General features: G+C 43.0%; 1 protein-coding gene across 1 annotated transcript in view; it reads left to right on the top strand.

The window, feature by feature from the left end:
- Positions 1–12,398: 12,398 nt before the first annotated feature.
- LOC120918783 (bactericidal permeability-increasing protein-like) overlaps positions 12,399–14,069 on the top strand; it is a 31,985-nt gene continuing 30,314 nt past the window's right edge. Inside the window, exon 1 of the mRNA XM_040330573.1 lies at positions 12,399–12,592. Coding sequence (XP_040186507.1) covers positions 12,481–12,592 — 112 coding nt within the window. The 5' untranslated portion in view covers positions 12,399–12,480. The remainder of the gene's footprint in view (positions 12,593–14,069) is intronic.

Raw genomic sequence — 14,069 nt, 5'->3', positions numbered from 1 at the left:
TGGGAATCCCACAGTATTTGGAACACCAACCCATTTTCAGTCCATTATTTTTGTTTTGCCCGTTATATGGATGTCGTACTGATTTTTTGGAAGGGCCCTCTTTCCTCAGTCATACCATTTGTAGAGCATCGTAATGACAATTGTGACGGACCTCAGTCCTCAACAGGATTATGTCCGCCGTAAATGCTTCTTCTGTCCGGTACCACACGATCCAAGACCCTTTAGCCCACCAGCCACTAGCAGTAACTCGTGTAGGGTGAAAAAACTGTTTTGATTGAAAATGTATACTTTATTTTTCAAAGAAAATATACAAAAAACAAATACTTCAACAGGGTACATTCAGTTCCAAGCGTACAGATAATTTACATTCATTCACTCATTTACTAACATCACATCATGCATGACGCCGCATTACCCTGAAATCAGTACTTCCAAAAATCATGTCAAATTTTAAGTCATTAAACTGTCAAAAGGACATAGCGTTCAACTGGGCAACGGATGTGATGGGGGGGGGATGGGTAGGTGGGGTGGGGGGGGAGGAAAGAGTTCACAGGCCCGAAGCTTTATTGAACTACCAATGGATACACACAGTTGGGAGAGGGGGGGAAGGGGAGATCTTTAGACGTCCTCTTCCTCCGTAAAGTCCATCAGGTGATAGTCTCTTAGTAGACTGAACGTCAGTCTGCGACAATCCGCTTGGCTGACATTCCTTCTAGCTCCAGATCCTACTTGCTGTTCCACTACGCAGATCCCTGGCTTCCTGACTTTCTGGCTTGTCTGACAAGTGGCCTTTGAAATTTCCTCCTGTACCATCTGGAGTCCGTTGTCTTCAGACCAATTGCTGTCATCTGGAGATTGTTTATATTGCAAGTTTTTACCATCTGTTTATGAGTAGTTTCTTAGGCCCTGTACACACGAGAGGATATCCGTTGGAAACGGTCCGTCGGACCGTTTCCAGCGGACATTTCTGCTCCCGATTTTGATCTGATGGCTGTACACACCATCAGATCAAAATCCCCGCGGAAAACATATACGCGGTGACGAGGCCGCGCCGTCGCCGCGACGATGACGCAGCAACGTGCGCGACCCTGGAAGGTAAATACTTCCACGCATGCGTCGAATCACTTCGACGCATGCGAGGGATGGGGATCGCTTGGACTTATCCGGTGAGTCTGTACAGACGACCGGATCAGTCCAACGGACAGGTTTCCAGCGGATAGATTTCTTAGCATGCTAAGAAATTTGTATCCGCTTGAAAACCATCGGCTGGAGAAATCTCCGCCGAAAAATGTCCGCTAGGCCGTACACACGACCGGATTTGTTTGCTGGAACTGATCCGCGGATAAATCCCAATGGACAGATCCGGTCGTGTGTACGAGGCCTTACACGTTACTTCTAATAATAAAAATATATCTAAGGATAATGCACAAGGTTGGGGCGCCTTCTTTTTCTTTTTTCAGACCTAACACCCAGGAGCTTCTCAACACACACCCAACCAGCCCGCAGCCTCGAGCGGGAAGAACCCTGATCACCTGAATCCTCCCAAATAAATAGCCTATCCCAGCATACACAGCGGTTAAAAAAACTTCTGCTGATTGGCTGAGACAACCTAGTTACCCATTACCTGAATTTATGGTAATCCGTCATTCTAATGCCAAAAGCAACAGTGCCACCTATTGACAGAAGAGAGAGACTACCCCAAACCAAGACTTAGGACAGGAATCAGTGGATCAACCTACCAATTAGCCAGGCTAGTTACTACCTAGCACAACTAGATTTATTAGCAGCCTTGTTTATGGTGCTACACTTTTATTTGCACTACACCCCAATGCTTCTGACTGTTCATTTGTCTGTTTGAAGAGCAAAGACGTGATTGGCATGGCTGTACCCACTATCCTAAAATGAGGAACAATCCTAATATGTTTTGGGATATGTGATGCAATGGGACAAATGCTACATAAATTATTATATCTGTTTCTCCAATAATGGAATGTCTTACCTATATCTAAAAAGCAGTGTTCATTCTTTCTCCTCTGCAGTTGTAAATATCTATTTCTCTAGATATTCTCATATTTATAAGAAAATATACCCCATCCATTTGTATGCATCTGAATAATAGATGATGGAATCTCACTTCAATTACCCTTGTCTTGGTAAAAAACAATCTTAATATCCTATTAAATTCATGCATGATATATTAGGTATTACATCATTAAGGTTTTCAAATTCTACTAGAGCAAAGTGCTTCATTATTACAGAATATTTTTTTTTAAAATAAATGAAGAAATAAACATGATGACATTGATAAAGAAAACAGTTTTCTCCAGATTTTGGTATTCCCAGATGGGGCTCTGTAGTTTGGAGATTTTAACGTGTCTTGGGAAGGAAGAAATCTCCAACCCAGGGTCCAGGTATTGTGGAAAATCAGCAGAGTGTCCTTACGCACACAGCCATTATAATTATGGTCTGGTAAGAGCTCAGGGCAGTTAGGCCGCGTACACACGATCGGTCAAAACCAATGAAAACGGACCGAAGGACCTTTTCATCGGTCCAAACCGATCGTGTGTGGGCCCCATGGGTCAGTTAACCTTCGGTCAAAAAATTTAGAACTTTCTTTAAAATTTAACCGATGGACTGATAACCGATAGGTCAAAACCGATGGTTAATAGGCAAAAGCATTTGTTAAAAATCCACCCATGCTCAGAATCAAGTCAACGCATGCTTGGAAGCATTGAACTTCGTTTTTTTTCAGCACATCGTTGTGTTTTACGTCACCGCGTTCTGACCCGATCGGTTTTTAACAGATGGTGTGTAGGCACATCAGACCATCAGTCAGCTTCATCGGTTAACCGATGAGAATGGTCCTTCGGACCGTTCTCATCGGATGGACTGATCGTGTGTACGCGGCCTAAGAGTTGCAGATGTTGCAGTTGCTGACATGTGGAGACAGACCCATGTTGTGCCTATCAGAGACTGCATAGTCTGGGTGATGTCTTGCCAAAAGAATTGTGACAGTTACACCTTGGAGACCCAGGGAGAGTCTGGGAGGCCGAGAAAATGCATAGTGTGTAGCGCATCCAGGGAGGCTGGAATTAGTCTGGAGGTCTCTGAGAGAGCAAGAAAACCCAGAGGGGGAGGTTGGAGAACCCTGTTTGAAGCCAGGAATAGACCTGTGCAGCAAGGTACTGCAAACCGAATCTTATGCCCTGTACACACGGTCGGTCCATCCGATGAAAACGGTCTGATGGACCGTTTTCATCAGTTAACCAATGAAGCTGAAGCCTATACACCATCAGTTAAAAAAACGATCGTGTCAGAACGCGGTGACGTAAAACACAACGACGTGCTGAAAAAAACGAAGTTCAATGCTTCCAAGCATGCGTCGACTTGATTCTGAGCATGCGTGGATTTTTTTCTATCGGTTAGGTATCCATCAGTTAAATTTAAAACAAGATTGCATTTTTTTAACCTATGAATAAATAACCAATGGATAAATAACCGATGGGGCCTACACACGATCGGTTTGGTCTGATGAAACAGTCCATCAGACCGTTCTCATCGGTATGACCGATCGTGAGTATGCGGCATAAGAGAAATAGAAAAGCCAGTGTACTAGCAGAAGTTGTGCTGCCAAAGCAAAGCCAGATAGATGGCTTGCCATTTTTTCTTGTTACTGTCCTTTTCAGAAACCACAACCCCTGAGTAGGCAACCCGATTATGTTTTATTTTTTTTGCTTTTGCCCTTTAATAAAAGTGGGCTATCAGGCCCTTAAATAAAGTGAAGACTGACCTGGAAAATGCATCTGCCTCTCTAAACTTTCTTCAGATCACACTGTGATTTGAGGGTATTTGAACCCAATAATTGTTTGTTCAAAAAATATTGGATATCAACAAGATATGTGAGTTTTGTTTTGATTTTTTGATTTTTTTTTAATGCAAATTTCATTTTCAGAGATCCAGATGTATAGAAATCTCCAAATGGAAATTAATGTAAACAAATACAGAAAAAATGCATATCAAAATTAACGAATACATTTGTTTCATTCATTTCAATGACATCACATGATGCGATAGTAGTTCGGGCCCATGGGGAAATTAATTAAATGTTTAATTTCATATTATAATTCCGATTCCGATAACAAATGGATAACAAATGGATCAAAATTTAATTTGATTTCTTAATTCGGATGCACATGACGCCAGTCAATAAAATCAGCTCATATCTCTTGGTGGGTTGGACTAGTATTCGAAATAGCAATCTTCCAGAAAAGCTGCTAAATTATTTTAATCCACCTGGACCAACCTAATTGGCTGCATGGCAGGGGTGTGTCCATTGCATATGAAAGTGTCCCTCATTACCATTTCAGAAAGTTGGGAGGTATGCACCAAAATAATATTTCATGGCTTTGTCTTTTTGCCAATTTGTCAGACATTGGCCATAGCTTGGCAGAAACAGTTCCTTAAAAAGTGATTGTAAACCCTTACATATACCCCAGTAAAGTGAATAGCCTCAGATGATTTTTATGGTTGAACCAGATGGACGTGTCTTTTTTCAACATGACTAACTATGTAACTATGTAGACATTCGTGCATTCGTTATCGTCCAAATGCATTTTCGTCTGAATTTCAGGGATTTTCTTGTTCGTTTTAACAAAACTATAACGAACGCACAGAATCCGAAATCCAAAAAAGATCCAAAATAAAAAAATGCTTTATTTTCGTATTCATTAAATTTTCGTATCATTGTGACAACAGTTCGATATAGATAGATAGAAGATTCGACATGACGGTGACAATAGTTATCTGTGTCTATCGAACCTGCGGTCGAATGTGTCTAACCTGACTCTATTAGTCCGAGATTATTCGACAAAGAGAGAAAAGATTAGACATGTGCCTCTCTGTTCTCTGTTCCAGGGACGAATCAGGGACACATTTTTGGCTCCATTCGGCTCTGAAACAGAGTCACAGACGCACAGCACTTATTTCTACAGTGGGTATAGAAAATAATCAGCCCCCCTATATTGAGCTTTTGACTTTCTATTTTGGGTACTTACCTGCGTCCATGTATAAGCAATCTGACGGGAGCTGTGGAGGTATTCCTTGGTGTAGCGAGAGACCATTTCCAGAGGGAGAAATGGCTGGAGAACGGAATGAGGACCTGTATGGATTATTAAAAACAAGCATTATATGACACTTGATGATATGAGAGTCATATCTATTCAGTAAGCAGATTTAAAGCAGTTCTATACCCGCTGTCTTTTTTTTTTTTTAAACCTGAAAAGCAAAAGCCACAATGAGCTAGTATGCACCGCATACTAGCTCATTATGAACTACTTACCTTGGAACGAGGTGAGAGGAACTTACCTGGTCCACGCCGAGGGAGATGTCTTCTTTCCTCGGCGTGTCTTTTCCGGGTGTCGCCCCAGCGCTGTGATTGGCTGGAGCGGCGATGTCGTCACTCCCCGGCGAGGTCCGGTGGCTGCCGGGCCTTTAGCCGAGGATCGCCGCTGCGCATGCGCCGCTGAAGTCAGCGGCACATTGCGTGGGGAATATATTCTTTATACCTATAGGTAAGCCTTATTATAGGCTTAACTGTAGGTTAAAGTGGTAGTACAGAGTTTACTACCACTTTAAGTTTTTTTTTTTTTTTGCTGGTGATGTATCACAGTAGAAGAGGTTCTTTGAAAATAAATTTTTCTCTTTCTATTTTTATGACTTTCACGTTTGGACATTTTGAACTCACATATTTTCTGTTTGGTCACATTTTTTATTTGGTAAATCCTTAGGGCAGCACACTTTGTATACTTGTATATTGCTATTTTAAATATCTCATAGCGTGCTTGCGGCTCCTGTTGATCCTATTTTTTGTTTGCACAAGTGTGGTGACCACTGGCAGGTGTCCTCTCCTGTCATGTCCGGCACAGGCAGCTTGCTGCTTTTAACTCAATCTGTGGAATATACTTTGTTACAAATAGTTACATGCCATACAATCTGTTTACACATCTAAGTGGTTACATTGTTTTGTTGCTCTTTTAAAGTTACTTTTTACTGATGCATATCTGCACCCTGTTCTTCTATCTACATATTGCCTGTGTTTGTGGGATCTTCCCTGATTGCTTAGGATACTCTTTGTTACAAATAGCAACATGCCATTCCATCTGTTTACACATGTTTACATCTTAATCAAACTAAATAGAGCAAACAGTCCTAACAAGGAAATTAACTCTGAAAGCTGTGCCAAAAAAAAGGCAGATGGCAAAGGACTGGTCACCAGTAGAGATGGGCGAACAGTTCAAGCCGAGCATAAGTTTGCCCCAAACTTCGCCTGCTTGGCGAACATCCAAATTTGCGGGGTGTGCTCCCACTGAGCATCCCATTGCAAGCTTTACATTGCATTCTAGGGCCCTAATAGGATGAAGCCTTGGACCCGACCGCTGGTCAGATCCAAGGTTTTGCCAATTAGCACTGTCAGAGCTCTGATTGAACAAAGTGATGATTACTTTCTCCAATCACGGCTCAGTACTCCTAGTCCCACCCCACACTATAAAAGCTAACTAACCATAGCCAGCTCTTGTGTGTTAGAATGGAGATACATAGAGCAGGGCTTATTTTGCTACTAACAGTTAGTTCACTTATTTTGACTCTTGAGTGTAGAGTGTTAGGGCCAGATTCTTAAACGAGATACGACGGCGTATCTCCAGATACACCGTCGTATCTCTAAGTTGCGCGGTTGTATCTATGTGCCTGATTCTTAGAATCAGTTACGCATTGATTTCCCGTAGATCCGACTGCCGTAACTGTGTTACACCGTCGTATCGTAAATGCATATTTACGCTGGCCGCTAGGTGGCGCTTCCGTTAAATTCCGCGTCGAGTATGCAAATTAGCTAGATACGCGAATTCCCGAACGTACGCCCGGCCGACGCAGTAAAGTTACGACATTTACGTTAGGCTTTTCCCGGCGTATAGTTACCCCTGCTATATGGTGGTGTAAGTGCGGCGTACCAATGTTAAGTATGGCCGTCGTTCCCGCGTCAAAATTTGAAAAAGTTACGTCGTTTGCGTAAATCATCCGTGAATGGGGCTGGACGACATTTACGTTCACGTCAAAACCAATGACGTCCTTGCGGCGTACTTTGGAGCAATGCACACTGGGAAATTCCACGGACGGCGCATGCGCCGTTCGGGAAAAACGTCAATCACGTCGGGTCACAGTACATTTACATAAAACACGCCCCCCTGATCCAAATTTGAATTAGGCAGGCTTACGCTGGCCGATTTACGCTATGCCGCCGCAACTTACGGAGCAAGTGCTTTGATAATACAGCACTTGCCCGTCTAAGTTGCGGAGGCGTAGCGTAAATCGGATACGTTACGCCGCCGCAAAAATACGCGGTTCTATGTGAATCTAGCCCATAGTTTATTGTTAGTATAGCATGTGAGAATAGTGTGTAAGTGTAAAAAGTTAGTGTATTGCAGAGTTTAACACAGCATTACATTACATTACACTTAGTGCTGTATATAGTGCTGTATACCTTTTTTTGGTTGCTGCCTGTTTTTTGTGGGGTTTTTTTGTCCCCTGCCTGCCTCCTTTTTATAAAATTGTCAGCAGCAGTTTTTCTGACTATGACGTGGTGTTCCCCCTCTTTTTTTTTTTTTTTTATAGTTTTTAAATTTTTGTCAGTCCTCAATTTAAAGTGCACCAAACACTTTTCAGTGAATAAAGTGCATCCAATTACACATTTCCTAGTATCTTTACAATTTGGGTAATAACCCCCCCCCCCCATCATATCTGGGAGGCCAACCAGGAGAGGCCGACATTCCCATGCCACTATGAGGGGGCCAGCAGCATCTGTGTACACAGGCAAAAGTGGACTTGTCCATCCTCAGACAGGGCACGTTTGTCTCTTGATGTTGCCCGTGCTATCCAGCCACAGCATACAGAGGAGGTGGTGGACTGGCTCACTAAACCACCATCATCCTCCTCATCCTCTATGACCCTTCAAGCTGGAACTAGTGTGCAGTCCATCGCAACTACCAAAGTGCCTTATTCTGCCTTCTTGTCCGCAGCTACTCCTGCCATAGCCCCAGCATCATGCATGGAGAAGTCAGCTGAATTATTTGAACACATCGTCAGCCACTTGCTGCTTGAGGATGCAGACATTACTTGATTCAAATGTTGGTTCTGAGGTTAAGGAAGGGACTGACATGAGCCAACAGAGAGGGGAGAACACTAATAAACAACAAATTGGCACTCATGTCCCCCCCAGTCACAGCATATTGCCAAAGTGGCTCCAGTGATAATGGGGATGGAGGGGATGCTGATGATGAGTGACTTCTTTTCCTCTCAAAGCTTGTTTCATGCAGACAACATTCTTGTGACGCCACAGAACACACAAGAGGAGAGGGAGGTGGGGGTGGAGAAAGAGCAGAGGAAGACATACGTTAAACCTTAACCACTTGACAACCGGGCCTATTTTGGCACTTCTCTCCTTCATGTAAAAATCACATTTTTTTTGCTAGAAAATTATTTAAGAACCCCCAAACATTATATATATTTTATTAGCAGACACCCTAGGGAATAAAATGGCGGTCATTGCGACTTTGTTTACTTCCGGGTACCGGGCGTGATGTCATAACGCCGTGCCCGGGCCTCCGATGGTCAAAGAGATGACTGGTGACCAGTCATCTCTATGCTTCCCAGCCAGCGCTGGGCGATTCGCTCTCCGGGCCCCTGATGGCACGGGAGAGCCCGGAGAAGCACCGGATGGCAGCGGGAGGGGGGGACGTCAGGTTCATGAGAATAGACCACTGGCCAGAACTTGTCCAGTATATAATTGAGCTGCTGGGCTGCCCTGCATCCAGCGTGCTTTCGAACAGAAAGTAGGGTGATGTACAGCTGGGCTCCAAGCTAGGTGGGAGCTCCAACTAAATCAAATAATTGCTCCAAGTATGGCAACACACTTTTGTCCCTGGATTTTCTCTGTGAAGTCAGCTTTTATGAAGTGAACGGATAAGCGTGCCATGCTAATTTTTATTTGTCATTTTATTTCAAATAAATGTTCATACCTGGAACAATCCCTACGGCTTGGCACTATTGTCCTTTAACTCTAATTTCTAAATGTTATAGATGCTACAAACAGTATAACCACACAGGCTATAGTGAGAAGGGGATATAGGATTAAAAATAAACTATGCATTAGTTGGAAGGCTCTTTGATTCCATTGGTCCCATCTTACCATATCCTCGTTGTAACGTAACCCCAAATGGGACAGGGGTTAACGCCGTTTAAGATATTCCATTCCGAACCCAAGACAGCTAATGGACACTCCACAATCCGGCGAACACGACCCATATGGATTCCCCCAGAAACTAGACACACAGCTCTGTTCTCTGGTTCAAAACGAATAGACTCTTTAATGAGAAAATCAGGCTCTTTATATACAGTCAGTCACCAAAAATGAACAATAACTCCACCCACAACATGACACAAGGAGCTCAATACACATCTTTTTAGTAGACCTTCTGGCACCAGCTGTTGATAAAATTTACATGAGCTAATTAACTAATCATTTACCCAGACAAGGTGACTCCGAGATATAACATTTCAAGATAGACACCTGCTATACAATACACATTCCTTTAGTAGACATAATTTACATGAGCTAATTAACTATAGCTGATAAGTCAGACATCTGACCTTTAGACTGTGTTACTCACAATACACATTTATCATCAATAGAACTTCACACAATACAGTGTCCATTAGCACAACACAATGACAGGTTCTTAGGAGCCATACTAAGATTCATTCACATCACAATAGCAGATGACCTTAACACCTAACAGTGTGTGTTCCCACATTGAGATGAGTCCCTCTTTCAATTAACCTGTTGAGTTCAGAATTAACAACCTGTAAATTCCAGATATGCTGGAATACATTGTGAATTACATACCCATGTTAAAGCAATCCAAGATATAATTTCTCAGGCCCCATACACACCATAGAATCCATCCGCAGATAAATCCCATCAAATGGGTTTGAGCGGATAGATCCTATGGTGTGTACACGCCAGCGGATCTTTATCCGCGGATATATCTCCCCTGGGATGGATTCCAGCAGATCGGATATTCGCTGACATGCAGAACAAATCCATCTGCTGGAATCCATCCCAACGGATGGATCCGCTGGTCTGTACAGACTCACCGAATCCATCCGTCCAAAGGGATCCCCCGCATGCGTCGCAATGATTCAACGCATGCGTGGAATTCCTTATATGACAGCGTCGCGCCAGTCGCCGCGTCATAATCGCTGGACCGTATCCGCGGATAAATTCTCTCGTGTGTATGGGACCTCAGTCATCCTATGGCCCTAGTGGACATAGGATGATTTTAGACATAAGAGTCATTGGTAAAGCTGAAACAGGAGTATCTCATACTTTTCAAGAGCTTCTGGGTCCCACGGGCCATTCTGTTACACTCGTATTCTCTCATTGAGTCCAAAGCCCTTGTCCAGAAGCAATAGTTTCCATACACTGCACTGATGATGATGACCAAAAATCCTAAAACAGCTGTAAGCAATCTAGAACAAATAATACTAATACTGATATTTGCACTATACCACAATTCTTCTGACTTTATTTGGCTGTTTGGCGAACAAAAAAATGATTGGCATGGCTGTACCCACTTTCCTAAAATGAGAAATAATCCTCTTATTTTTGGCATATGTGATGACATGAGACAGACGTTACAAAAACTATTATTATTCAGTTTTTTTAATAATGAAATGTCTTACCTGTATCTGGACAGCAGTGTCCATTCTTGCTCCTGTGCACTTGTAAATATCAATTTCTCTAGATATTTTCATATTTATAATCAAAACGTTAGCCCATCCATTTGTATGCCTCTGAATATTAGATAATTGAATTTTACTTCAATTATCCTTGTCTTGGTAAAAAATCATTCCTAATATACTAAAACATTAATGCTTGAAATATAAGATTAGGGTTTTCACATTCTACTGGAGTAAAGTGCTTCATTTTTACAGAATAATTGATTTGAAACAAATGAAGAAATACATATTATAACATTTATAAAGTAAACTTGCATTATTAATTATCAGAGAAGAGGCTACCAAATTATCTTTTTAGCTGTCAGTAGGATGAGCATTTTACCACCTTACATCAATGTAGGAGATATTCTTCTCACTGATCGTAGCTTTACAATCTTAGCTGGAGTTTCCTGAGACCTGTAAATTATTTCAAAGGTTGATTACCGTATATACTCGAGTATAAGCCGAGTTTTTCAGCACATTTTTTTTTGCTGAAAATGCCCCCCTCGGCTTATACTCGAGTCACATTTTTGCGCCTGATCTCCAGAAATTTGGGGACCCGGTACCAGCCGGCCGTAGCTCTCCTGGACCCAAAACTTGGCACACATATAGCACACACATAGCCTCTACAAGTGTGCAAAGTTTGTTGTCCGGGGGACCTACGGCCGGGGAGCACCGATTTTTCAAAGTCGGGCACCCCTTCCATAGACTCCCATTTTAAAAGGTAATTTCTCTGGTAACTTTGGGGACCCGGTACCGGCCGACCGTACAAAGTTTGCTGTCTGGGGGACCTACTGCCGGGGAGCACAATGTTTCAAAGCCGGGCTCCTAGGGTGACCACATTTCCAAACTACCATTTAGGCACACCCTCCCTTCCCAAATGTCAGCTTGTGCTGTAACGAATCACAGCACAGTGATTGGACACAAGAGGTGGGGTTTATGATTTCTCAAATCACAAGCAGGGGGTGGGGATTGTGCTCTTTCAGGTATTCCTGGCCAGGACAAGTACTGTCAGTGAGTAAAACGGTGATGCGGCTGCTTTTTTTTGGGGGCATCAGATTGACCACTGTATTGTCCTGGAATGAAGGTGCCCGGGACAGACCTGCAGAATGCGGGACTGTCCCGGGCTCCCCTTCTTTATACTCCATGTTAAACGGAAGTCTAGTCATGGACACAGTGAGGCATGGGCACAGTGAGACATGGGCACAGTGAGACATGGGCACAGTGAGGCATGGACACAGTGAGACATGGGCACAGTGAGGCATGGACACAGTGAGGCATGCAGATGGACACCCTAGGCTTATACTTGAGTCAATAAGTTTTTCCAATTTTTTGTGGTAAAATTAGGTGCCTCGGTTTATATTCGGGTCTACTCGAGTATATACCGTAGTTACTACAGATTACTGCATTCGGCATTCAGACCAATTAATCAAAGATCAGTCATTGTATAAAAAAAAACACTTGAACACCAGGGAAAAGTGTGTAAAAAGCACACATGTTGTATAACTAGTTATGCTTCAGAATCCTCGGCGGGGACGGCCCATGTAAATCTGAGACCACTTCCTCATTCCATCTTCCGTTCCAGTTTCACATTGTCAGGGCTTTACAAGCCTACAGTTTGTCTTTGTGGCAGCACCAAGCTCTGCCAAGATGGCATTTTCCTGCACATTAATCCTGATGTCCTGTCTGGTTGTGTTAGGAAGAGCAGACACTGGGAACCCGGGAGCAGTGGTGAGAATCACACAGAAGGGACTGGATTATGGTATGTTGTCCATTCATGTTGCTGACAGCAAAACTCTTTGCTTACCTATTTGCACTCTGCCTAGATTTTGTATTATGGTGCTTAGGAGAAATATGGCTTCCCTTGATAATTTACTTTTAAAAATGGGTTTTCTTTCTGATTCTATTGACCAGGAATAGGAAGACGCAATAAATACGTACTATACTTTGGTTTGGCTTTTATATATGTTTGTTATTGTGTTATTGGTTAAATACTCACAACATGCTGAAGCCAGAAACAGACAGGAAACTGGCATTTTCAGCAGGAAATCATTAGAATTTTTTTTTTTTTAATGACAGGTTTCCTTTAAAGCTGAATTAAAGGGGTTGTAAGGATTTTTTCCCCCCTAAATAGCTTCCTTTACCTTAGTGCAGTCCTCCTTCACTTACCTCATCCTTCCATTTTGCTTTTAAATGTCCTTATTTCTTCTGAGAAATCCTCACTTCCTGTTCTTCTGTCTGTAACTCCACACAGTAATGCAAGGCTTTCTCCCTGGTGTGGAGTGTCATGCTCGCCCCCTCCCTTGGACTACAGGAGAGTCAGGACGCCCACTAACACACAGCTCCTTTCTCTATCTGCAACGTAGAGAGCGTCCTAACACTCCTGTAGTCCAAGGGAGGGGGCGAGCACAACACTCCACACCAGGGAGAAAGCCTTGCATTACTGTGTGGAGTTACAGACAGAAGAACAGGAAGTGAGGATTTCTCAGAAGAAATAAGCACATTTAAAAGCAAAATGGAAGGATGAGGTAAGTGAAGGAGGACTGCACTAAGGTAAAGGAAGCTATTTAGGGGGAAAAAAATGTCTTTCTTTACAACCCCTTCAAAGACCACAGGATATTGATACTGTAATCGTGGATCCCTCGCCAACTGTTGAAATCTTCTCCCCTGATCTCTTCAGGGTGTCAGGTTTCCAGCCTCTTGAGTCATTCATCCTGGCATGCTGGCACCGTGCCGAGAATGTATGCTGAGCTGGGCATGCCCAGCTCAGTGTTCATCAATAGTGGATTGTGAACAGGCAGGTATGTTGGTTTAATTGCAGAAGAGACATAGGGGGTTATTTACGAAAGGCAAATCCACTTTGCACTACAAGTGTAAACTACAAGTGCAAAGTGCACTTGAAATTGCACTGAAAGTGCACTTGGAAGTGCAGTCGCTGTAGATCCGAAGGGGACATGCAAGGAAAATAAAAAACAGGATTTTAGCTTGCACATGATTGGATGATAAAATAAACGGAGCTTCCCCTCTATTCAGATCTACCCCTCAGATTTAGCCCTGGTTCACACTGGGTACGATTTGGAACGATTTGAGATGCGATTTGACATGTCAAATCGCATCTCAAATCGGCGGCAATTGTCGGCAATGGCACTGTCCTAATCAGTGCGACGCCGCATCTGCGATTTCAAAAAGTAGTTCCTGTACTACTTTTTGCGATTTCGGGCCGCGATTTACATTAAATT

The sequence above is a fragment of the Rana temporaria genome, chromosome 12 (genome assembly GCF_905171775.1).
Source record: "Rana temporaria chromosome 12, aRanTem1.1, whole genome shotgun sequence".
Lineage (NCBI taxonomy): Eukaryota > Metazoa > Chordata > Amphibia > Anura > Ranidae > Rana > Rana temporaria.
This window is presented reverse-complemented; position numbering and strand designations above follow the sequence as displayed.